The sequence below is a fragment of the Hyperolius riggenbachi genome, chromosome 3 (genome assembly GCF_040937935.1).
Source record: "Hyperolius riggenbachi isolate aHypRig1 chromosome 3, aHypRig1.pri, whole genome shotgun sequence".
NCBI classification, from domain to species: Eukaryota; Metazoa; Chordata; class Amphibia; order Anura; family Hyperoliidae; genus Hyperolius; species Hyperolius riggenbachi.
Window position 1 is genome coordinate 296,832,184 of NC_090648.1, and position 23,391 is coordinate 296,855,574.

Genomic DNA, 23,391 nt, shown 5'->3' on the forward strand with positions numbered 1-23,391 from the left:
ATTTATTTAGGAAAGGATTCTTTACAGTAAGAGTGATTAAAATGTGGAATGCATTGCCACAGGAAGTCGTTATGGCAAACTCTATACCTGCATTTAAAGGGGGCTTAGATGCTTTCCTTGCGTTCGAAGACATCCATGGCTACAATTACTAGGTAATGCCTAATGATGTTGATCCAGGGATTTTATCTGATTGCCATCTGGAATCGGGAAGGAATTTTTCCCTTTAGGGGCTAATTGGACCATGCCTTGTAAGGGTTTTTTTGTCTTCCTCTGGATCAACAGGGATATGTGAGGGAGCAGGCTGGTGTTGTACTTTATACTGGTTGAACTCGATGGACGTATGTCTTTTTTCAACCAAAATAACTATGTAACTATGTAACTATGTAATTTTACTAGGGAAGCAGACTGGGTGAAATGACTAGCAGGACAGGACTTTCCCTGCACTGTACATACTGTATGTTCCTGTTTCTTCCAGACAAGACATCCACTGTGAACCGAATTTTTCATTGTGATGTTCTGGATGATTCGACTCACAAAAAAGATCCGGATCAAATGAACGATTCGTTCTTGACCCGGACAACACTACAGTCCCACCGAGTCACCACAGTGCAATGAATATTAATTAGCCATGTGGCTGGCCACAGAGGAGGAGAGGAGACCTCCTCCTCCAACATTACTGAGCATGTGCAAAGAGTCTAAGAGGCTTAACCCAGTATAACGTACAGCATACAGCACTTTGTTTAAACGTGCTGCGTTACTATGTAACGCAATGTGTGCACTGTGAACAGCACATTGATTTTACAGTGCTGTGAGTTAGGCTGCGTTGCTGGCTGCTGTAACATGGGACTTTAATGTCCCACTGTGAGAAACCAGCCTTAAAGTATGTGAAATGGAGTATGCAAAGCCCTACCAAATGTAAAAAAAAAAAAAAAAAAGGAAATAAGCAGGGCTACATCTCTTAGTGTTCCTCACAACTGCTTGTCATATGTAGAAGTCTGTACCTTCCCCTCCCTGGTGTCCATCTCTATTGTTGCCTAGAACCAAATCTCAGGCCAAGATCTCTCTCCATACACAAAAAAAAGTAAATTAAAGTGTACCTGAGGCAAGGGAAAACATTCTATTTTACTTATCTGGGAATTTTTCCAGCCCTTAAATCCTTGCATGTCCCTCAGTTTCCTCCAGATCCGCTGTGCCCCTCCAAAAGCTCGGCAACTGGACCAGTTGTTGGCTACAGCAGGTGCATGGCCCTGCGTACATCAAAAAAGGGCGTCGGGGAAAAAAGGGCGCGTGGTGTAAACGATAAGCAGTATTATCGTTTATAAAAATATTGTGTAGAATTTCGTTTACAAATAGTGTTTTAAGAATTTATAAATCATTAAATAATGTGTATGAAATTGGCAATTATTAAAACGTTAATTTTCCCTGTTTCTAAAGTGAAACTTCTAATTACGTTTGTTTAAAAAAACATTATTATTTGTTGAAACATTATAATTATATATTGTTATGAATAATCTTGATTTATCGTTTATTATTATAATAAAATGTAAAAATATTGTTTATAACAATGATATTAATATAAGTACATTCATAATAACTGTTGATTAGTATTATTAAAATTGTACTAAAACTATACCTAACCCTACTCTCACACAGAACCCTCCCTGTACCTATCCCTAACCCCTAGACCCCCTGGTGGTGCCTAAACTTAAGACCCCCCTGGTGGTGCCTAAACCTAAGACCCCCCCTGGTGGTGCCTAAACCTAAGACCCCCCTGGTGGTGCCTAAACCTAAGACCCCCCCTGGTGGTGCCTAAACCTAAGACCCCCTGGTGGTACCTAAACCTAAGACCCCCCTGGTGGTGCCTAAAACTTACCACCCCAAAGCCCTCCCTGTACCTATCCCTAAACTCTAGACCCCCTGGTGATGCCTAAACCTAAGACCCCCCTGGTGATGCCTAAACCTAAGACCCCCCTGGTGGTGCCTAAACCTAAGACCCCCTATGGATAATAATGTGTTACAAACATTAATAAATAAAAAATTTAAATACAAAAATTTAAATAATTTTTTTGGGTGGATAATAATGTTTTAGAAATGTTTTACAAATAGTGATTGTAAAAAATATATTGCAATTTACGTTACGTACTGATCGCTTTATTTTGTGAATAATAATATTTTACAAACAGTAAGGGTTAAAATGTTAAATAAAGTTTTAATTAAATAGGATAAATATGTTTAGTATTTTTATAAACGTTATTCGTCACGGGCTCAATTTCTAAAAGTAAATCATCACAAGCACAGTTATAAAACATTAAAAATCTCCGGGCGCCGTTTGTAAAACGTTAATAATCTCCGGCGCCCTTTTTTCCCTGTTCGGCGCCCATTAAATGATATTTATAATGGGAGTGAATGGGGCGCCCTTTTTGTCCACTTGTCTCATGCGCCCAAATCTGCTGCTTCCCATGGCCCTAACAGCGTAGCTCTCCAATTGCACACTTAAGGCTGGGAGATTACTGCACATGTGCAGAATGGAAGTGCATAGGATAGGGACTGCATAGCATAGGAGTGCAATCAATGAGGCACCCAGTCTGGGCCATGCATAGGCAGTAGCCCAACACTGGTCCAATTGGTGAGCTTTTGGAGGGTTACAATGGCTCAATGGCGTAGATTGGGTGGAAACCGAGGGACCTGAAAGGCTATGGAGGTCTGAAAGAAGTCCCAGGTAAATAAAATAGAACTTGTTACCTCTGCCTCTGGTTTACTTTAAGGTACTGTAAGATAAGTAACACACATGGAGTAATCCTAACATGGTAAATTGTTTTCACAAGTTTGCTTTACGTTGCAGGACTTGAACACAGGTTTGCTTTAAAGGAGAACTAGAGTGAGAAGAATGCGGAGGCTGCCATATTGTTTTCTTTTAAACAATATCAGTTGACTGGCAGCCCTGCTGATCTATTTTGGCTGCAGGAGTGTCTGAATAAAACCAGAAACAAGCATGGAGCTAATGTTGTCAGATCTGACAATAATGTCAGAAACACCTGATCTGCGGCATAATTTTTCAGGGTCTATGACTATGACTAAAAGTATTAGAGGCAAAGGATCAACAAGACAGCCAGGCAAATGGTATTGATTAAAAGGAAATAAATATGGCTGCCTCCATAACCTACTTGCTTCAGTTGTCCTTTATTTTGATACTTATAAATGACTCTGGGTCACTTAAAAACAGCTGACATCAGCCATAAAATACACAATAGCTGGGGTTTAGGCACTGTATCACTAACACTATTTACATAACTCCACATTAATATGCCATAAAGCTTGTTAACTTGGCTTTATCTGATGTATATTTTTTCCAAATGTAAAACCCTTATGGAAAAGTGTGTGTTCCTAAAGAAACAGTGAAAGAAAAATGTAATTCATTACAATAAAAATAATTCCACAACAATCCCTAGTGTTTATGCTTTTTATAGCACTTCGTATATGGCAGCAGAGAGCTTTACAGAGAACCGTGACCTAGAGGGAGCCTTCAGTCTAATGTTATTATACACACTTGTATGTGCCTTGTGGGGGAAAACACTGCAGACACAGGGAAATCCTATAAATGCTGAAGACAGACATTGTCATTACTGGAAACTCAATCCAGGACCCCAACATTGCTTACTTAGCTTGTTCCGCTATATTGCAAACAATTTGTTGAAACCAGACCTTATTTCATTGTGAAACTACATATTTTCTCCTCCACCATCTATAGTCAGTTTTTATAAACTACATTCAAGCGTTTTTAGATGAAAATATATTCTTACGTAAATACTGTAGGGCCTGTTCACATTTGCTCTAAAAACGTATCCATGGCTTTGTTTTTCAGCCCGGATCAAAACTGGAGCCACAGATAGCAATGTTAAAAATAGCAGCCGTCTTCACCGAACCAAAAAATGGATCCGTCTGCGTTCAGCAGATCCGTTTTAAAAACCTGAACGACGGTCAGGATTTGCAGCGTTTTCCCGAACCGCACATGGATCCGGATACATGGAGGGGTAGTAGCAGGCAATAGAAAAATGGATCCCCCTCTACACAGGCAATTTTGGACACAGAAACGGATTTGTTTCTGTGTCACAACCTGTGGGTGGGGAGGGGGCTACCATGATGGAAGGGGAAGCAGCCAGGACGGGGGTGACAGCAGTCGGCAGGCCGGGGGTGTTCCCACCTCCCTCACCAGAGGCCCCTAGCTCCCCCTCCAGCTATTTGTGCAAAATTAGTTAAAATGTAAAGTATGCGGCGAGTGGGGAGCTTACCTTCTCTCCACTTCCTCCGCTCACCGCGTCACTTCCTGCAATGCCACCCTCCGAAGTATAGAGGACGACATTGTAAGAAGTCAAGCGGTGAGCGGTGGAACGCAAGAGAGGAAGGTAAACATCTTCGCTCGCCGCATACTTTTTTAATTAATTTTGCACGAATAGCTGGAGGGGAGCGGGTACTGGGGACCCTGGTGAGGAAGGGGGGCAACATATGTTCCAAACATACATAAAAAGTTTAAAACGGAGGAAAAATAAATAAATTACCAAACCAGATCTATTTAAAACAGATCGGATCTGTCACGGACTAGTGTGGACCTAGCCTATGAGCTGTACTTTCACAGTGTTTTAGTACAATGATGTTAAAAATAAGCAATTAAAATGATGATCTCCTCTAATTCAGATACTCACTTACAAATATGTTTATTCTATAATCTGCTCACAGTTTATTGCCAAACACTTGTCCTTGATGGACATAATATGTATTGTCAATTAGATAATCAATACAGATAATGTCAACCTCAGCGCATTCAGTATTAATAACTAAGCAGATGCAGATAAAGACCATAACATTTAATTTGATTAACTATTTAAATTACAGTCATGCTGATAAGACCTATGTTGATAAATGTACCAATTACCAAAAATAGTGTATGTAGACAGTGGTATGTGATTTCTTTATTACTTTCTTGTGCAAAGTGCTGTGGAAGATGTCAGCGCTATATATATATAAATAATATGGACGTATGTCTTTTTTCAACCAAAATAACTATGTAACTACTGTATATTCCTGCGTATAAGACTACTTTTTAACCCTTGAAAATCTTCTGAAAAGTTGGGGGTCGTCTTATACGCCGGGTATCATTGATGCTGGGTGATACCCCCTATCCTGTTACTGCCTCTCAGATCTTGCTGTTGCGCACTGTAGTGAAGCGGCGCAGGTGCACATGTGCGAGATCTGAGAGGCAGAGAAGGAGGTAAATAGGATACAAGGGTGGGCCAGAAAGGTGAAAGAGGTGCATTTTATAGGCACAGCGCGATCTATTCTTCCATACCGCTCAGAGAAACAGGTAGACAAGGAGAGCTGACCAATCCACTTAGGGAGAGGGAGAGCTGACCAATCCAACCAGTCAATTGACTATATACTGTTATATACTGGGTACCACATACAGTACAGCACCAGTATATGATTTTTTTTTTATTTATTTGGTGTGCGTTGGAAGAGGGGTAGTCTTATACGGTGAGTATATCACAAACTCTATATTTTAACTGAAAAAGTTGGGGGGTCGTCTTATACACCCAGTCGTCTTATACGCCGGAATATACGGTATGTAATTGTCTTGTGTGCTCACCGATAACAAATGATGAGTTATTTGTATTAACTGATGCCTATAAAATCAAGATATTTTACTGTGTGGTGTTTTTGATAAACTAAAACCGTTCAGAAATGTAAACCTAAAAAAAAAAGATGTAAATGGTTTGTAAAATAAAATTCTCTTAACACAAATATACTTGTGAAACTGCAGTAGTGCAGTTCGGTTCCTGTACTCTGAGGACTCCTCTGTTAAGGGAGTCAGGCAGGAATGACCATGTGTTTTCAAATGTAGCAAAAACAATACAGGTCAGATTGTAGTCGCGTGTAAAATCTTTAATGGGAGGGCTGCACGGTGGTGTAGTGGTTAGCACTCTCGCTTTGCAGTTCAGGGTTCCTGGTTCATGTCTGCGTGGGTTTCCTTTGGGCACTCCAGTTTTCTCCCACATCCCAAAAACATACAGATAAGTTAATTGGCTCCCTCCTAAATTGGCCCTAGACTACGATACATACACTACATGATATATACATAGACATATGACTGTAGTAGGGATTAGATTTGAAGCCCCTCTGAGAGACAGTTAAGTGACTAGACAATATATTCTGTACAGTGTTGCAGAAGATGTCAGCGCTATATAAATACTAAATAATAATAATAAAAAAATACTAGTAAAAGCCACATAGTGGCTACAGGTTTGTGACCCAGACATTTTTGGTGTTGGATCCAAAATGTTAGCAAGGGAACTGAAACTATAATAGATAGGATATAATAAAGATTGGAGCTCCTATATTCCTAACACATCAGGTTTCCAGATTTTCTTATTTTGACATCTGCTTAGCTGATCTTGAAAAAGAAAAGAGAAGCATGGCTGTCCAGCTTTATCATGTAATCACAGCATTACATGGTCAAAATCCGTAGTACTGTATGTATTTTAGATATTTTTGAAACAGCATCTTCATAATCTGTGACATGTCTGTGCAGAACCCAAACCCAAACTTCACAATTCCACATAAAAGACACTTGTTTGGAAGGGGGGGAGCTGTTTTTAGGCAAAGAAAGCCAGGCAAATACCTGGAGTGACACCTGCAGAAGGGGGCACCACAGGGCTTCTTTTAGCACACTATGATTTATAGGGCAACTATTTACACAACTGTTAGCACAATTAGAAAAAGTAATGGGCGGTAATTGTAACACCTAAATGGGCACTGCTGATTTGCACAACAAATGAGGCATGAATAGCATAACAATTATATGGTTAGTGCTCTATTACCCTGCAAATTAACCTGTAACTGTTTTAGATTTGGCCTCTTTTGACTGTTGCAACTCTTCTGGATTTCCTGGATAATATTCCAACCTGCAAACACCTAAGCTTTAAATAAACAGTATATTTTTTAAAAGTGGTTACCTCCCTTCATAGCAATTATTGGAAAGGTTTGCTCTATGGGCCCAGTAAATTTGGACTAGTGTTATGTGCCTGGCCTAGTTGTATCTGTGAAACCTTTTTAGACATGTTTTGGGAAACCATATAATTTCTGTATATAGCCTTACAATTTGATACTGGTGGATGCAAAACTAATTAATGTAGACTAAGGTTGGGAAGGTTTGAAGAAGAAAAGCCTTGCCTGGGGCACCAAATTGGCCAGAATATCCCTACTTGGAAGCAGGAAGAATAGGCAAACAATGTCCTTGCAAGTGGTGACTTTCTTTTCACAGCAGACAAGACACAGAACATTTAGGCCTGGTTCATGCGTTTAAAAACGGTCCGTTCCCGGATCGGAAGGGAACGGATGGGAACGGATCCAATGGCAACCTATGGATTTGTTCAAATCCGTCCACTGAATTTTTCTGGACCGCTGAGCCCGGTGAAACGGAAGCTGAAGCGCTGCATTGGGGGCAAAGAGAAAATGGAACATTTCTTCACACTAGTGAAGAAATTGATCATTCTAAATAGAAAAATACACTTTAGGGTTGAGAGTTTGGGGGGGGGGGGGGGGGGGAATGTGGGGAAACGAAATGGAAGCAGAGGAACAGAAGCAGCTGAGTGGCAACAGGAACACAGATCAGATCGACTGGTGAATCCATTTGACACTTCAACGCAAGTGTGAATCGGGCCTTATACATATGTTTCTCCTGGCGGATTCAAAGCACCAGGGCTGCAGCCACTAGGACACGCTCTATGGGCAGTAGCAGTCTTAGGGAGTCTCCCCCAAGAACTCCTTACTGAATAGGTGCAGGCTTACTGAACAGGAAGAGCCAAGATTCGAGGCAAAGCCCTTACCCAGTACACTAACCAGACTGACTACTATTGTACTTAATGCCTTTTTTCTTGATTGATTCCCCATTTCCAAACTATCAACACACAGCACAATAAAGAGGATGTACGCCACTAGCAATGAAACCTTTGTCTACCAGAGAAAAAATAACAAATTATGTTTTGTACTACATGATGAAGTACTTGCAGTGCAAAACATATAATATGCTACTCTTATTTTTTGCTTTGGCAAAGGAAAGCTTTTCAGCCATTGATGCTTTTCCTTCATTGTCATCTGGACTAAAGAATGAGCAGCCTTGTCAAGCCAACAAAACTATAGCATCACGTATTCCACATTAATCACCACAGACATAAAGCCCACGCCAGAACCCCATAAACAGAAAAACAGGCCAAAATAGGCACAAAAGAGATATAATCTTGAATGCACATTTTGTATTTTCACAGTCAGTGTCCAAAAACATCCCTCACAAATTGTACATGTGCCTTAGTGAATAATCATTATTTTTTCATGCCAGAGATTGGCATAAAGCTCTGTAATTTTTCACCTCTGAGGCATCATGTTTTGAGCATTTTCGTGATGTGTAAGGCAGTAGAGAATTATTCACTGATCCCATGCCAAATTTATTCCTGGCATTGAATTTGAAATAATTTCATCATTTTCCAGCGCATTTAGCTTTGATGTGAAGATTTAAAATAACGCTGAATGGGAGTATTTTTTCTCCCCTATAACTACTTCCTGCCCTGTTGTAGAGCTGACACCAGCAGAACATCAGCACACTTACACGTTTATAACTGTTTATTGATACTTACATTTCTTTCAAAGTGTTACGAGATCCCCACATTATCAACAAATGAGTCTCATTGTTTATGTGCTGGATGAAAGGCCCCGCAGATGAATATGTTATCAGTCTTATTTTGAAGCGAAGTAAAGTATAAAAAGCTTGTGTTTCAAAAGACTTATTATGATGAAAGGAAGTGGCCAGGCATTGCTATTAGGGCCCATGCCATATTACCATGTGTTAGCGCTAATGTGATGTACTCATGTCTCCTTTACAGCTGGATGAAGGGTGGCTTGATGATGAAAGGAACGAATTCTTGGAAGAGTTAAACATGCAAATGCTAGAGGAGCAACATAATGACGCAGTGTTGTACACAGCTAATGCAGCACAACAGGTACTCGTTGATGAATACCCAGTATGCATACAAATTATTCAACTTTCAAATGTATCATCTATGTTATTAATTAAGACTTTTTTTTACAGAAAGATGAAAGTTTAACTTTAAAAAAAATGCCTTTCACAAAACAGCTATACTTGCATATTACTAGTGCTATATCAGTTCCCACTGACATATTGCCCAGAGCATTCTGTGGATTTGTAATTTTTTTCTCATTTGTACCAGATCTGTCTGTCTTGCTGTATTTAAGCTGCTGCTGAAATAATCTACATGGCTCATAATGAGGGTCCAAATGTAAATGTGGATCCCACTATGGGAATAATGATTTATAAGTGCTTTTTAGGATATGTTCAGAACTGCATGGCAGGTCATTTTATGAAATAAGCAGTACTAATATTTCCTAGTTAACAAAGCTTTAATTCCCTTTATTTTTTATTTCTCAATAATTTCATTTCATAGATATGTGGTAGTAAGAGATATGCATTTAAAATTTTATTGTAGAAAGGCTTTGTTTTTGCAATATCAAAACACATAGTTCAAGCAACGAGCTGTCAGTACTTCACCAGAAGTCAGCAACACCCTCAAATTCCTCCATTCTTTCATCCCATACAGTTGGCTTGATCTCATACCACTCACATTGACAGAAGACTATCCATGGGCAGTTGACTGTAATCCAATAGTAGACACACCTTCCTATTAACTGACAGCCAGTTGGTAGGTTGTCATTCATTAGGGAGGTGTGGCTGCAGAGGGAATCTCAGTCAGCCCTGCCCATCCATGACGGAGGGAGGAGGAAAGGAAAGAAAGCTGCTTAAAGTTTGGACCTTTGGACAGCTTATCAATAAGTAGTCGTATGTCAAAAAGGACTAAATGTATCCAAAAAAGTCCTATGTTAACAATACTGGGGTTTTGCCTTCTAAAACAAGTTACTTTCAAATATTTAGCTTCATGTGGGAAAGAAGTTAATTCCATAATGAATCACTTCAGGTCAGTGTAGTAAATTAGGAAACTCTGTAAAGCTCCCTTTTCCCAGGGGATATTTCAATCCTACCATAGTCAAAAACAGCTGCAAGATTGGCTATAAGACTCTGATAATAGGCTCTCAGCATGATGCCAGTCAGGGGCTTGGATTTATGCCTGATGTTTCAGAGACATGAAGCGATAGCAAAGTGATGCAATTTTTTGCTCATGTGAAGCTGAATATTTGCAAATACCTTCTGGTTTAAGGGCCAGTTCACATGGTCACTAAACACGGCAGTTGTAGCATTCGTTGTTCAAACGCTGTACATTCAGATGAATGGAATAAACAATGGTAATGGCTTTCCGCCTTATTCAGGGAAACACAGCGCTAGATCCCCCCATATTGTCTTGAACACTACATGATTGGATTAGGTTGTAAGTTCCAGCATATGTTTGACATTTCCATGTCCCCGAGGGGGGAGGGTGAACTTATAACAAATGCTTTTCTGCTGAAGATAAATGAGTTCCCCAGAAGCCCATGTGAACCCTGCCTTGTGAATCAATCCCCTTTTATGAAAAGGGACTTGGGTTCTTTTTCTTTCAACTTTTATGCAATATGTTGTGTATGCATTACCCTTCCAGATGGTAAGGACGAGCACATCCTCCACCCATACAGCTCCAGTATACTGTCCACAGCACTGAGATGTGGCTTGATGATGTCATCAAACCCCATCCTGGTGCTGTGGACAGTAGACCAAAGCTGTACATAGCGGAGGCTGTGCGATCAGTGATAGAGAGAGGCACGGTGAGTAATACTCTGCTCAGTGCTCTTCTCACAGCACCCGGGGGATCTCTGCGGGGTGGGGAGGAGAGCATTTATACTGGGGGCACCTATAGCTGGCTAACGTTAGGCACCTATATCTGGCAACAATACTGGGAACACCTATAGTTGGCTAACCTATACTGAGGCACCAATACCTGACTAACACTGGGGGCACATATACCTGGCTACCTATACTAGGGCACCTATAGCTGTCTTACCTATACTGGGGACACTTATGCCTGGCTACCTATACTGAGGCACCTATACCTAGCTTACCTATACTGGGGTACTTATAGCTTGCTTAACTATACTGGGGGCACCTATACCTGACTAACTATACTGGGTACACCTATACCTGGCTACCTATATTGGGGGCACCCAGGGCCGGATTTGTACTTTCCAGTGCCCTAGGCCTGCTGTCACCAAGTGCCCGCCACCCCCCCCCCCAAAAAAAAATATTTTGTCCAACACTCTGACTAGCGATCACTGGTTTGAATGGGCTAATTTCAGTTGTGCTTCTCTGCCCCCCAGTCAACAAATAATTCCTGTAATTTGCGCTCCTGCCCGAATGTGCACAGCAGCCGATAGTGTTCTGGGTATGCATACTTGAGAAATGACGCTGATGTGTGACCGGTACTTGTCAAGAATGCATAACACTGTACCGGCCATGGGCAGGAGCGAGAAATTACAGGGAGCGTGAGTGCCCAGAGCATGCGCTGCTTCTTTGTCCTCTGTGCGACTGGCTGCAGTCGGAGCCACAAACAGGTGGCAGGGCAGTGCAATGGAGAGAAGCCCTTCCAAAACAGAGAACAGGTAAGTAGCAAACATCCTGTCAAGACCCACTTTGGATGCTCTGTTGTAATTATAGTGGACCTGAACTCAAAACTTCCTCTCTGCTCTAAAAGATATGCAACAACATAACCTTTAAATAAAAACATTTCTTTGTTACAGCTGATACAAATCCTGCAATAAATCTGCAGTGTGTCTACTTCCTGCTTTTATGGAAGCAGACATATTGCTAACATCCTTTGCTTTCAAATGAACTTAGATGTTGTGGCAGTCAGGTGACACATTGTAGATATAAATTATAATTTGTGATTAGACACAGAGGAGGGGGAATTAGACAGGCTCTCAACATACGTACATTTCTCTGTTTTCCTTCTGTCCTGTGCAAGAGTCCAGCTCCACTTTAAAGCATCTGAATGATATTTATTTATATTTGCTGAAAAATCTATGCATCTCTTTTAAATACTGATCGTACATATGGTGGTGTGCTCTAACATATTGACAGTATACAGCAACAAAGTATGAAGAAGGATTATTAGCAGAAAGCTTTCTCTTTTTCTTTTAAGCAATTAAATGGTATCATCTTGATTCAAAACTCTGCTTTCGCTGATGGCTAAGATGGTACAATGCTCTACTGCTACAGGAAAGCAGAAGGATTCCAAACCAAACACGCTAGCTTAGAGGTAGTAACAGCTCAGGTGTTCTTTAAAGTCACAGTTTAGCAATGAAAGGGAAGCAAGCAGTTCTCATAGATGGTAGGAGATGAAGGACAGAAATGAGCCAGGAAAGAGTTAACTGAATCAGACAAGCGATCACTGCTAGCTAGGAAAAAAAATAGAGAGTCATAAATTAGGATTAGTTAAAGTAATTTACAACTGCTGGGTCAGTGTCAAAGCTGTAAAAGAGGTGAAGAAACTAGCAGACCTCACTGATGTTTGGGAATGCCTGCATTAAAACTCAGCGTAACTAAGTTCTATCTGCTTTGTAATGTAAATCCCTGGCATTTCTCACATCATCTGTATGTCTATCATACAGAGGAATGGTGACAGTTATGATTGATCCTGATTGTTATAGCACATCAGGAAATGTGAGAGAGAGAAGCAGGGATTGGGGAACTCTGGAATTCAGCAGAGCAGGGCGCTGCCTGGCTGTGGGACCAGAAGAGATGATTTACTTTGACATATGACCTCTTCTCTCTCCAAGTCATGCTGCCCTTCTTATCTTATCTGATTTTAACGCCCTAGGCCATGGCCTTTGTGACCTTTCCAGAAATCCGGCCATGGGGGCACCTATACCTTGCTATCTCTACTGAAATTCAGGGTCACAATTCAATAACCTGTATTGCATTCAATATTAAAAAAAAAAAGTAAGTACAAAAAAAGCTTGAAAATTATTTGAAATCAATCGGACCACTTTACAAATAAATCCTGGGGAAATTAATTGCCAGGGAATTTAAAGAGACCACTTAAATCAGTTTAAACTCCTATACAATGGGGCTCATAAACAATGCACAGCTAGAGCAAAAATGGCTCTTTTTTTTAGAAATCAAGCAAGGCAAAAGGGCCCTTATCTACGAGTCCTGAAAAGTAACTCTTATGTACAGTAAATGCTTTCTGCATTTCCTTATCTATACAAAGAACAATTCATCTGAAAATAGTCTTTCTTCATTATTTAGGAAAAAGGAAGGCTTGTGTAAGCACTTTTTTTTTCTACTAGTGACACTGTTAATTTTGTATTTCTTTTAAGGCACAATTCTATGCTCTAGTCAGAATTGCCAAGCTTTGCAATACTCTAAAGTAAGTTAATGTATTTTTTTTTCTTTTGTTAAGCAAAAAAAGCCTGAAGAAGAAGATGGCACAACTGACACAGCAACTTCATCGTCCAACAACCATGAAAAAGACAGTGGTGTGGGACGTACAGATGAAAGCCAGCACCATGATGAGAGCTCGGAAATGGAAAATATAATCAAAGAGCACAGACTCACATGTCTGCAGAAAACCCCAGATACAAGGCAGAGTCAGGATACGTTGGAAAGCATTGAACTCCAGTTTAATGATAGTTTGGTTTCTGGGGAATATATAGATTCCGATCCTGCTATCAGTCAGGAAGAGGACTGTGAAAGGTTCCGACAACTTTTAGAGCTGAAGTGCCAAATCAGAAACCGAGGAGAGTATGACCTCTACTATTCCAGCAGCACAATTGAATGTAGCACGGCGGAGCACGGTGGTGTGGAACACGAATTACAGCTTTTGAATGAAGAGCTCAGGAGCATTGAACTTGAGTGCCAGAGTATAATGCAAGCACACCGACTCCAAAATGGCAGAAAGCAGACTAGTGATATTTGGGAAATTCACAGTGATGAACTGTGTGATTATAACACCAGCACAGACTTGCAGAGAAGCAAAGCAGGTAACGTCAGAGAACACACAGAACGATCTGATAAGGACAGCTCTAGTGCTTATAACACAGCGGAGAGCTGTAGAAGCACGCCACTGACTGTAGACAGATCCCCAGACAGCTCTTTACAAAGAATAATTAGTATCACAAACCGGAAAAATCTCAGAAGCACTATTGTAACAAACCATTTATCATCTGGCTTAAGCAGCATTGAGAACACTCCAACTAAATCTCTAACCAGTGAGCAAAACCTTCATACGGAATACCACGATAATGTGTTTGCATGCAGTAAGTTCTTGGATCAGAGGAGACAATGTACAGAAGAAATCCCATACCTTTCACCATATCACAGCTCATCCTATAGATATGGAAATGTCCCGGTCCATGCAAGGCATTATCAGAGTTACATGCAGCTCATTCAGCAGAAAACTGCCGTTGAATATGCACAGAGTCAGCTAAATCTAGTAGCAATGTGTAAAGAGTCACAGCGGTCTTCAGAGCCAAGAATGGAGTGGAAAGTAAAAATAAGAAGTGATGGGACAAGGTATATCGCTAAAAGGCCAGTAAGAGACAAGCTTCTAAAAGAGCGTGCCTTAAAAATCAAGGAAGAAAGGAGTGGTATGACAACGGATGATGATACAATGAGTGAGATGAAAATGGGACGCTACTGGAGTAAAGAGGAAAGGAAACAACACCTTATGAGAGCAAAGGAGCAGAGGAGACGTAGAGAGTTCATGATGCGCAGTAGACTGGAGTGTCTTAAAGAAAGCCCACAGAGTGGCAGTGAAAGCAAAAAAGAAATCAGCATAATTGAACTAAGTCACAGAAAAATGATGAAAAAACGGAACAAAAAGATTTTGGACAACTGGATGACAATCCAAGAACTCATGACACACGGTGAAAGGTCTCCTGATGGAGCCAAAGTACATAATGCCTTTTTATCAGTCACTACTGTTTGAGTAGGACTGCCAAGGTGTAGGCTACCTTTTTAGGTAGAGTTTGATTGCCTCGTTCAATGTGGCATTTTTATATATTTTGTGACTGTTTATAGTTTCACTTTTGTAAGCAAATCTATTTGGCAATTTTACATTTCCTTTTTCATACAACTTATTTACTTGTTAAAATTGAATTATTTGTGGAGAATGTCCTTTTCCTTTTTTTTTCCTTTTGAAAAGCAAAACTTGAAAGAAAGCCATTTGTTTTCTTACTATGATGTATCTATTACAAACTGAATTTTTTATTTATTTCTCTAGGTTCCTTTTTTTTACTACCATAATAACTTATAGTAAATGCCAAAACCAACAGTTTTATACTCCTGATTTTAATTACATACAAAATTTGCAATGTACCACATCTCATCTTATACCCTGGAAACGTGTTTGAATGAGACGGTGTACATGAAATATGTGATTTACAGCTGTATTTGTCCAAGTCAGTTGTCAATGGGCAATATTGCCACCCTGTGTATTGGCATTGGCCATGTAGCTAGATATAACTGTGAGATGGAGGCAAAAATAAATTATTTCATCATTATTGATATTGATTGTAATAATTTACTTCATAGAAACAGATTATTCATTAAAGTACTACATATTATGAATAATGGCTGTGTGAAAACTGTAACAGATGTATGTACTTTATTTTTAATGTGCTGACACAATGAAATATAGCATACAGAGAACACAGCCTAATCCAAAAATTGCGTATGTATTAGTACACTACCGGTGAGTTGGGTGCAGGGAGAGCCAAATGACAGCTCACCTTGCTGCTGCTCAAATTTCTGATGGTGTTAGATACTATTCCCCCTCTGAGTCCTAGAAACTCAGAGAGAGATGTAATTCAGGGTCCAGTGATGGCCGGGACACCGAATTACCCTTACATTGTCGATGCTCAGTGCTGAGCCATGTGCGCCCAAACCACTTGCTTTGCAAAAAATCCCCTCTTGTCTGCTTAGTGGTTGCCTAGACATCTTGTCAACCCATGCCTAATATGTGGACTTCTACACTTTTTCATATAAGTACATGTAGGTGTACTTTTAGAAAGACTTCTCCCACTTTGGTTACTTTTTCTTCTTCTCCGTCCCTATATATTTATCTAGGACCAGCACATAATGTAAAGAGGTTTCTTCTACATACAAGCTGTAAATGTTGAACTGTAGACATGTTATGGTAACACTCACTGTAGTGGTAACTTGGTTTGTGCAAGGACTAAATATTGGTCTTAATTCACACAAGAGGAAGACATAAAAGAACATCTGTATGCCATCTGTCCTGTACTGCTAATATTCTGATTAAACAGTGTACACATCTAATATTAAGAACAGTGAAAAAGCCCTTATGCAACGATCTGCTCATGTAGATATCGTTATCATGACAATCCAGTAGCTGAAGAGCACTTGCAAGGAAACACTGAAGTCTGCACAATGGATTTAAAGGTGAATAAATGTGTTTATTTACAATAATGCTAGACACATACACACTACAAAATATGTACAATCATACAAACAGAATACATGGTGCACCACAAATTCCAGAATACCACCCTTATTATCTAACTAAATAAGCAGATATATACAAAAACAATGCACATATAATATATGTACAATGGCAAAGGTAAAGAATCTGCAGGAAAGAAAATAATCAAACAGACATTTTGACATAACTAGAGAGTCCAATGCCTGCACAAACAGTAGATGAGAGAATAACCAGGCAGGCAGAAAGTCAAGGAAACAGGTCTAGGGAGCAAGGAACAAGATACAATGCACAAGAATCAATGACTAGATTCACAAGGCGTACTTAGCACAATGATGTATCGAAGTCCGGCAAAAACAGCCATAAAGCGGAACACAGAACGCCTCTCTGCTCTAAAAGATACGCAACAGCATAATAACCTTTAAAGAAAAACATTTCTTTGTTACAGCTGATACAAATGCTAAAATAAATCTGCACTGTTTCAACTTCCTTAATCATGGAAGCAGACATATTGTTAACACCCTGTACTTTCAAATGAGCTTATCTGCCATCTCAGCCGTGTCAGTCATGTGACACAGGGGGGAGATCAAATTACAATTTGTGATTAGACACAGATGAGGGGGAATTAAATATGCTAAACTCTCTAAATCCATACAGGGTGCATTTCTCTATGTTTCCCTTCTGTCCCGTGCAAGAGCTTGATTTACATTGATAAGGTAACAGCTCCAAAAGTTCACAGACTTCCCTCTCCAGGTCAGCTAAGGAACTGCATTGATCCCAGTAAGGAGAGAGACCTGCGGGTGAACAGAACAGCGGAAGTCCATACAAAATCTGCCACTAGCAGGAATTCAAAGGCAATCTTCGTGACACCTTCTTTTCTTTGGGAATGCCCAGAATACAAATAATCTTCACTAGTTGGGTCAGGCAACTCTAATTTATGGGGTTTTCATTAGGCATTGTGAGTAATCTAGTTCAAAGCCTGGTTGAAATTACATCTGACCAATAGAAGAAATTTCTTACACATAAAATTACATATCACATTTAATGTGTCTTCATAAGACAATGCACTTTGTCTAGAGGTTGGAGTTGCATTTACCTTTTAAAGCAGTAGGATCAGCCATACTATGCCAGGGAAAAAAAACACATATATAAGTAGATAAATACTTGATCTACTTACATAACACATGTATTATACTGTCCACGTTTTGATTTCAGTGAATATTATATAGTAAATTACGACAATTCTGTTCCTGGTGGGATCCATGTCTTTTTCTCACAGTTAAGGCTAACTCGTGATGTCATTTCTGCCCTTTACTTTTTTTCTTGTCTCCTCCAATCGCTGAGTCGCCTCAGCCTCGCTTGTAAACACAAGTGAGTAGGGGATTAGGTTTCAGATAAGAAGCTGGCAGGGAAATAAAGGGAAGAACAGGAATAGATTATAGATAAAAAGAACCCCCAGCATGCAATTCTTTGGCACGACTACTAAAGGGCCAGTGTTCCTTAAGTATGTGATAACTCCAAATCATAACAGCAGAAAAAGTTTTGAAAGTTTTGAATGCAGGATTAGCATCTTTATCACTTAATACACACAGACCAGTTGCTGTTGAAATTTGATTTTTATGGTGACGATACCGCTTTAACATATTTAGCTAAGGCCACAAAATCATCATCCGTTCTCACCATTATATAATCCGTTCTCACCATTATATAAAAGTGCATATATAAATATTTGCAGACTCGGCCATTTTCCTAGTGTGTGCCAAACTGTGCATAACCCCCTGGTCTAACTATTACCTAATTAACCATGCTGCTGTGTCTGAATCTCACACCCGAAACAAGTATGCCACTAAGGCCCAGTGCAAACCAAAAACCTCTAGCAGATCTGCAAAACGCTAGAGGTTTTTGAAGCAGATTTCAGAGCGATTCTAGGCATGTATAGAGAGATTTTCTAAACATGACTAGCGGTTTTTGGAGCGTTTTTGTGTAGCAGATTTTTTATTTTGTTACAGTAAAGTTGTTACTGAACAGCTTCTTTAACAAAACACCTGGAAAACCGCTCTGATCTAGCATTTTTCAGAGCTGTTTTCCACTTTCCTATACTTTAACATTGAGGCAGAAACGCCTCAAAAATCTAAAAAATGCTGCAGCCCCCGAGTTTGCGTTTGTGGAAAAAACAAACCGCTCTGGTGTGCACCATCCCATTCACTTTCATTAGCCAAGCGGTTTTCCCCCTGCTAGCATTTTTAAAAAATGCTCCAGAACCGCTCTGGTGTGCACCAGTCCTCACTGGGTCAGACTTGGGTCAGAGCACCTGATCTGCATGCTTGTTCAGAGTTTGTGGCCTAAATTGTAAGAGGCAGAGGATCAGCAGAACAGCCAAGAAGTTTGCACTGTTTAAAAGGAAATAAATATGGCATCCTCCATAGTCCTCTGAACACAGCTCCATTATTTGATTGACTTTTTCTCCTACATTTTCTACTAGGAGATAATTTTTTGTTATACAATTCAGTCACCTGATTGGTCGTTTCCAGTCACACGGCTTTTTTACTCATACATGATTCAAAGGCACCTGTACATTATTCTTATGTTTAGCAGCTTCATGTGTGTGCTGGTTGTTGTATTAACGCCTATACAGTAACTTATGAGTTGCTTAAGTGGGACTAGGCACATTGTTTTCAGCAGTTGGCAGTGTTTCACTTATTCAGCAACTATTTTTTCATAACACTCTCAAAGCTACATTTATTATTCTTATCGTGAATTCTACCTTAGTACACAGAATAGAAACACCGAAAGCCTGATATAGTGTAGTATGTACTAGTATGTGGAGATGACAAGTATCAATTTATACTCACAAACATGAGTTACCTTCCAGGTAACCACTATATCAGCAGGTGAGGAGATTAGACCTGTCCCCACTAAGGATTAAGAAGTCACTCTCTGTAGACAGGAAGTAAGGGGCAACACCCCTCCACCAAGGGTGGACTTAGGAACTGTATAAGCAAACAGAGGCGCCAAAAGGATAAAATATTCTAAAACGTTTAAAGGGTAACTCTTAGGCAAAAAAAAGCTAATTTATTCTCTATCTATTCTCTATCTATTCTCCTGTGTTAAACAATCTGAAAGGAAGCCAAAAAGGCAATACTGAAGTTAAAAAGCTATCTTACTTTTTTGTTGGCTGAATAGCAATCCTCTTTATCCCCAGGCTGCTAAGGAGGCCGCAGGCCGCATAACAGAAGGTGCAGTGCATGCTGGGAGGGATTTTTTCTCTCCACTGCACTCCCTGGTCCTCCCCTTCATTTCCCTATCCCGCCCTAAGGCTGCTTTCACAGTGGGACATTACAGGCGCACATTACAGGAGCCTGTAATGCAGCCCAACTCACAGCACTGAAAAATCAATGCAAACGTTGTGTTAGAGTAAAAGGCTGCACATTCAATGAAAGTGCAGCATGCTGTGCATTATACTGGTACTTTGCTGTGTTACACTGCTTGCACATGCTCAGTAAGGGGAGAGTCCGCTATTGTTCCTACCACATGGCTAATTAATATTCACTGCACTGTAGTGTTGTGCAGATCATGAACGATTCGGATCTTTGATCCGGATCTTTTTTGTGAGTCGAATCATCCGAGATTCGGTTCACAGTGGATGTCTGGAAGATACAGGAACTGCAGCTTCAGTGCACAAGCACAATCTTCCTGCTGCATCTCTCCCTTCCCCATTAGCACTCTCAATGTGACCTCATTCTCCTGCACCTCTCACTCTGCTGCAAATGATTCAAAGATTTGGTTCAAAGATTTGAATCATCCTAATCATTGAAAAGATCTGTACTTCCCAGTATAGAACTAAAACGGCTCACCTCTGTTCATCGGACAGCCCCGATCCCCCCCCCCCACGATTGCCCACACCCCTTCAGCCCCGACCTCCCCCCCACGATCACCCGCACCCCTTCCTCCCCCCCCGGCTGAAAGCACGATTACCCACACCCCCCCAAGCCCCAACCCCCTCCCCACCCAGCTGAGTGACAGACAATATGCCCCCGGTAGCAGGAAGCAGGGTAAGGGAGGATATTACATCACAATTGGCTTCAGACAAGACAGTCAAAGATGGAACCTGCCATGAACTGTCAGGAGCATCAATCTCTGCAAATACTATATAAAAATTCTGTGAAATCCAAACGTGGACAGTGAAATGCATATGTAATGTAAGTACAGCCAATATTTAGCTACTGATATATGTGGGTTTTTCTCTCTGAGTCCTTATACCTAACAGCTCCTCTTTAAAATGAGAGGAGGCAGAGGTGGACTTACCTCCTTCAAGCAGACACACATGAGGGTTGTGTATATTCAAAACAACCAAAATTGTATTCATATACTCCAGAAAGTGCAAGTGCAATGCGTTTTGCGGGCATCTCCCGCTTCACCAGGCAATAGAAACAGAGCATTAAACTCAAATAGGTCTAGTGCCGAGGCACTGAGCTTTGCACTAGACCTATTTGAGTTTTATGCTCCGTTTCTATTGCCTGATGAAGCAGGAGATGCCCACGAAAGGCATTGCACTTTCTGGAGTATATAAATACAATTTTGGTTGTTTTGAATATACACAACACTCACGTGTGTCTGCTTGGAGGAAGTAAGTCCACCTCTGACTCATCTAATTTGAAATGTTTTAGAATATTTTATCCTTTTGGAGCCTGCATCTACCTTAGTATGCAACATTTTTCAGATAAACTTTTAAAATACTTTATTATACAACTTTTCCAGAAAATTACCTTATTTCTTTGTTTCTACATGCACAGCCAAATTCTGTTAGGACAGCTTGGGCCTTGTTGTAATCTATCTGCAGAAAATACAAGCTTTGAAGAGTGTGTGGCTAGCATAACAGTTACTTCTTTCAGATGTAAGTTACAAAGCCAAAGAGACCATTTGTGTGCATATGTTCAGAGCAGGGTCATTCACGAGGCAACCTAGGCAGGTTCCTAGGGCCTAGTAAGTGTCAGGAGGCTCAACTGCTACTTTCTCTGACCCATTTCACATGACCAAAATGGCCTTAAAGGGGAGCCAAAGTTACCACCTTGCCCAGGGCCCCATTTCACCTTAATCCATCTTTGCATACATTGCCACCAAGACTAGGAAATATGTCTCTTCTTTTTGCATATAAAACTTCATTTGGGGAACAGGAAAAAAAAAAACAGCCATACCTGATAAAAACAGCATGCAGCACATATAATAATTCCCAAATGGTTGGAGTCTTGCCAAAGACCATCTGAACTAGGCCAAAAGTCTACTTACTTTTTTCCTCTTCCTTATCTTTTTTTTTCATGCTGTAATCAGCTAATTGCTCCTACACTCAAGATCCAGCAAAGTGTGTTTCCTGTGTTTCCCCTATTTGGTACTTTTTTATTACTGTTTACATACCATCTCACTCTTGGTTTTGCAGTATATTAATGTACTTTGAAAAGTTCATATACAGCACTTGAAATTTGTGTTTATACATTCAAGTGACACTGAAGTGAAAAACGTATGATATAATGAATTGTATGTGTAGTACAGCTAAGAAATAGTACATTAGGAGCAAAGAAACTAGTCTCATATTGTTTTCCAGTACTGGGAGAGCTAAGAAACTTCAGTCGTTGACTATAAAAAAGAGCTTCTCTGAGCTCTTTAACCCAACTTGGTTTGAAGACAGTCCTATTTTCTGAAGCACTTATATATCAAAGAAACAGTGAGAGACAGCTTCAGATAACGTTTTACTGCAGGGAAGTTCAAAGGGTCATTAACTCTGCTTGTTTTATAGTTTCAAATAGAGTTTGGTTTTTAAACGGCATATATGACAGAATGATGCAATGTTATTAAAAAAAAGCCTTTTATTGGCTAACTTAGAGATGAATAAACAGTAAGCTTTTGGCTTATAATAAGCCTTCGATGGACTTAGTTCCTGACAAAACTTGAGAAAGACAGCTTATATATACTGGCATACAGAGGAGAAACATTTGTTAGCAAACATAAATAAATGTAATTAGATGCCTTAACTGTTACTTCAGGGTGCTTTCCAAGGCATCCTGGCTAAATAGATAAAATCAACAGTTTCCTCAACATAACATAAAACAGATTCTGGTGATGGCGAGACATCATAAATCCCAAGTTCAAACAAGACTGTGCTGACTACATACACCATTAGTTCTAAGCTAAAGAGAATTGTGCCATTTAAAACCATCTTCCCAGCACATGAAAGAAAATAAAATGAATGGTGACAGTAAACACCATCTTACCAGCATTTAAAACAAAAAATGAAAAGATAGAAAAAAATAAAAAGAATAAAAATATCTTTTCTATCTTAAAATATATTTTCTATCTTTTGATTGTTTGTTTCATATGCTGGTAAGTTGTTATTTACTGTCACCATTCATTTTATTTTCTTTCATGTGCTAGGAAGAGACCGAAAAGCAACTGGGGATTCCCATGATGCATCACTTGAGACAGACATGCACTCCATCCTCCTGCTTCCTGCAGGAAGTGTCAAGAGGATGGAGCACAGTGTGGAGTGCTGCAGCAAGAGGTGGACATCCAGGTAAGATAACTCCTCCTACCCTAGCACCCTTGCTAATCCCTGTTTAGAAAACTGTGGAGTAGCTGTCTCTTGAAAACTATATAAAAAAAATAAAACAAATTAAAATAAAGTTTGCCACTATGTAATGTTACAAGCTAAAATGAAAGGCTTTTTAAATGTCAGCAATCAAAAACACTCAACTAAAGAGGTAGGATTGGGTGTATGCGAACACCAAAAACATTAAATATCAGCAAAACTGGGATATCATTTTAAAGCAGCAGTAGGTGGAGACCATAGAAGTAAGTTTAACTGGCACTTTAACACCTACGTCCATGTAATATAGAGCACTAATCTTTCTGG

General features: G+C 40.0%; 1 protein-coding gene across 1 annotated transcript in view; it reads left to right on the forward strand.

Annotated features, from left to right (window-relative positions):
• Positions 1-15,105, forward strand: part of PDZRN4 (PDZ domain containing ring finger 4) — a 230,329-nt gene extending 215,224 nt beyond the window's left edge. The window contains exons 7-8 of the mRNA XM_068272736.1: positions 8,931-9,047; positions 13,449-15,105. Of these exons, the coding sequence (XP_068128837.1) occupies positions 8,931-9,047; positions 13,449-14,975 (1,644 nt within the window). The 3' untranslated portion in view covers positions 14,976-15,105. The remainder of the gene's footprint in view (positions 1-8,930; positions 9,048-13,448) is intronic.
• The last annotated feature ends 8,286 nt before the right edge of the window (positions 15,106-23,391 follow it).